This window comes from Polistes canadensis, unplaced genomic scaffold (assembly GCF_001313835.1).
Source record: "Polistes canadensis isolate GaletaPanama2010 unplaced genomic scaffold, ASM131383v1 scaffold_503, whole genome shotgun sequence".
NCBI lineage: Eukaryota > Metazoa > Arthropoda > Insecta > Hymenoptera > Vespidae > Polistes > Polistes canadensis.
In genome coordinates this window covers 41072-44266 of record NW_014570050.1, presented here as the reverse complement: position 1 = coordinate 44266, position 3195 = coordinate 41072, and the positions used below count along the sequence as shown (strand labels likewise).

General features: G+C 32.2%; 1 protein-coding gene across 1 annotated transcript; it reads left to right on the top strand.

The window, feature by feature from the left end:
- Nucleotides 1-288: 288 nt before the first annotated feature.
- Nucleotides 289-972, top strand: LOC106792625 (elongation factor 2-like). The gene is made up of 2 exons (XM_014759115.1): nucleotides 289-835; nucleotides 881-972. The coding sequence occupies exons 1-2, from the start codon at nucleotides 289-291 to the stop codon at nucleotides 970-972; spliced, it is 639 nt and encodes a 212-aa protein (XP_014614601.1).
- Nucleotides 973-3195: the final 2223 nt, after the last annotated feature.

Below are 3195 nucleotides of genomic sequence, written 5' to 3'. Positions count from 1 at the left end.
GAGCAGCTGCTACCATTATCACCGTTTCGCTCCTTGGTACGGGGGATTGCAACCTCTCTACACTAACGCCGACAAAGAAAACCACATACGTTCAGCATGTTGCAGTTAGAAGACCATAGTGAAACAACAGTTTACCAGTGCTGAATTGAGATAGATCGAACAATTTACTACTGCGATCTATAATAAACACTGGCATGTTCGCTCTCAACTCTTTCACGCAGGCGAGTGGCCTTAAGGTTAATACCACGGATTACCGGAACATCACTTTAGCTGGATCAGTGAGTACCGATGGCAGATGCCTTTATACGTGTATTTCCTGGTAAAGTGTGTACTGATATGAAGGCCCGTATTATGGGACCAAACTTCCAACCCGAAAAGAAAGAGGATTTGTATGAGAAAGCTATTCAACGTACTATCTCGATGATGGATCGTTACGTTGAAGCCATTAAAGATGCACCTTCTAGTAACAATTGTAGACTTGTCGGTGTTTATCAATTTTTGGTCAAAACAGGTACCATTACTACGTTTAAGGATGCACATAATATGAAAGTTATGAAATTCTCGGTTTCTCCTGTTGTACGTGTAGCAGTTGAACCCAAGAATCCTGCAGATTTGCCAAAATTAGTTGAAGGTTCGAAACGTCTTTCTAAGTTGGATCCTATGGTGCAATGTATCATCGAAGAATCTGGAGAGCACATTATTGCTGGTGCTGGTGAACTTCACCTTGAAACCTGTTTGAAAGATCTTGAAGAAGATCACGCCTGTATACCAATTAAAAAGTCTAATCCTGTCGTATCATACAGAGAAACTATTGCGGAACATACTAATCAGATGTGTTTGTAGAAATCACCGAATAAACATAACCGTCTTTTCATGATAGCTTGTCCAATGCCTGATGGTCTTGCCAAAGATATTGACAATGGTGAAGTTTTGTTTAAGAAGAGGAATTCTTCAATAGGGTTGATGCTTTAGGAAGCACTCAATAATGGACTCTTTCGTGCTTCTCCTTTAAAGGGGGAGGTGTCACGTCCTAGCGACGACTTTGTATGGCAGGGCGTACTATCCAATGTAAATAAAATAGTTGCGGTTTATCTTTCTGTCATATTATAATTTAAATTTTTGTTACTTACATTATAAGCACTCTTATGAACGACCATCAATGGTTATTATTTTGTCAGCATGTACTATTAGTATAAACCTGTGTCGATTGTCGTTCATAGGTTAACCTGCCTTACCTACACTACCGACTTGTGTTAGTAACCACTTAGTTAATGTAACAATTACTATTCCTTTCTCACGAATTGGTGATGGTCGGTAGTGGAGGGGGAATTTAGACGCGAGTTGGGGTACCTCCCACTTAGCCGTGCTGGGCTCGTGAGTCACGGACTCCTAGCTTACGATCTACCAAAAACAACGAAATGACTCATTCGCGAATATTTACTTAGTTAATAACCTCTGTTCTAATAAAAGGTATTTACGCGTTTTTTTTTGTACAACAAATTTAACAACGATTTAATCCAGAAGGTAGCGAAAATTTCTTTTTAGATATATTAAAAAATTTTTAGCGACAGTCAAGATGGGCTATTAGAAACAAAACAGAATGGATGTCAGGTTTATTACAATTGAGATTTGTTGAAAAAGAATTGAAATCTTCACGTAAAGTAACCCAAAAAAAGTTGTTATAAAATGATTTTTTCTCTTTTTTTTGACTGCAGTAGTCGAAATATAAATGATATTTGCTGAATTTGATTAGACGTAACACTTTTTTTATGTTAGTGTACGCTTAAAAACTTTAAAGAAAACGTCTTATAGCTTTAGCTATATAGCACTTGTGTAGAAATTTTATAGTTATTAACTACAATTTATTCGAGAAAGTAGCGAGAATTTCTTTTAAATATATTAAACACTTTTTAGCGGCAGTAAAAATGGGCTACCAAAAACTAAACAGAATGGATATCAGGAATATAACTATCAAGTTTCGTCGAAAAATAATTGAATTCTTCACGTAAAGTAACTAATAAAAGTTGTAATAAAATGATTTTTTCTCCTATTTTTGACTGCAGTAGTTAAAATATAAATGATGTTTGCTAAATTTTTTCTGACTGAACACAATTTATTTGTAAGTATGCGCTTTAAAGCCTAAATTGAAACGTTTTATAGCTTCTATAAAATAGCACTTCGTTAGAAATATTATAGGTTTCAACAAATATTTAATCCAGAAAGCAGCGAAAATTTCTCTTCAATATATTGAAAATTTTTTAGCGTCGGTAAAAATGTGCTATTAGAAAAAAAACAGAATATATGTTAGGTTTACTACAATAGAATATCTTCAAAAAAGAATTGATTTCTACACGTGAAGTAACTAAACAATGTTATAAGAAAATAATTTTTTCTCTTTTTTAAGACTGCAGCTGTTGAAATGTAAATTATATTTGCAAGATTTTTTCAGAATTACACTTTTTATTTTATAGTGTACGCTATAAAACATGAAAGAAAACGTTTTATAACTTTTGTTATATAGCATTTTTTTAAAAACCTGATAGTTTTTACCTATTATTCAATCCAGAAAGAAGCGAAAGTTTCTCATAAATATATTAAAAAATTTTTAGCAACTGTAAAAATTTGCTATTAGAAACTAAACAGAATAGATTTCAGGTTGCCTACAATCGAGTTTCGTCAAAAAAGTATTGAAATTTACACGTAAAGTGACCAAAAAAAGTTAAAATAAAGTGATTTTTTCTCTTTTTTTAGACTGCAGTAGGTAAAATGTAAATATTATTTGCTAAATTTTATTAGACCTACCACTTTTTATTTTTAAGTATACACTTTAAAACTTGAAAAAAAACGTTTCACGGCTTTTGTTATATAAAACTTCTTTAGAAATCTGATAGTTTTCAACTACTGTTTATTCCAGAAAGCAGCGAAAATTTCATTTTAATATATAAAAAATATTTCTTTGACGGTAAAAATGTGCTATTAGAAACTAAACAGAATAGATGTTAGGATGCCTACAATCAAGTATTGTTGTAAAAGAATTGAATTCTAAACGTAAAGAAACCAAAAAAAGTTTTAATAAAATGATTTTGTCTAGTTTTTTGACTGCAGTAGTTGAAATAAATATGATATTTCCTAAAATTTTTGGACTTTCCACTATTTATTTGTAAGTATACGCTTTAAAGCTTGAAAGAAAACGTT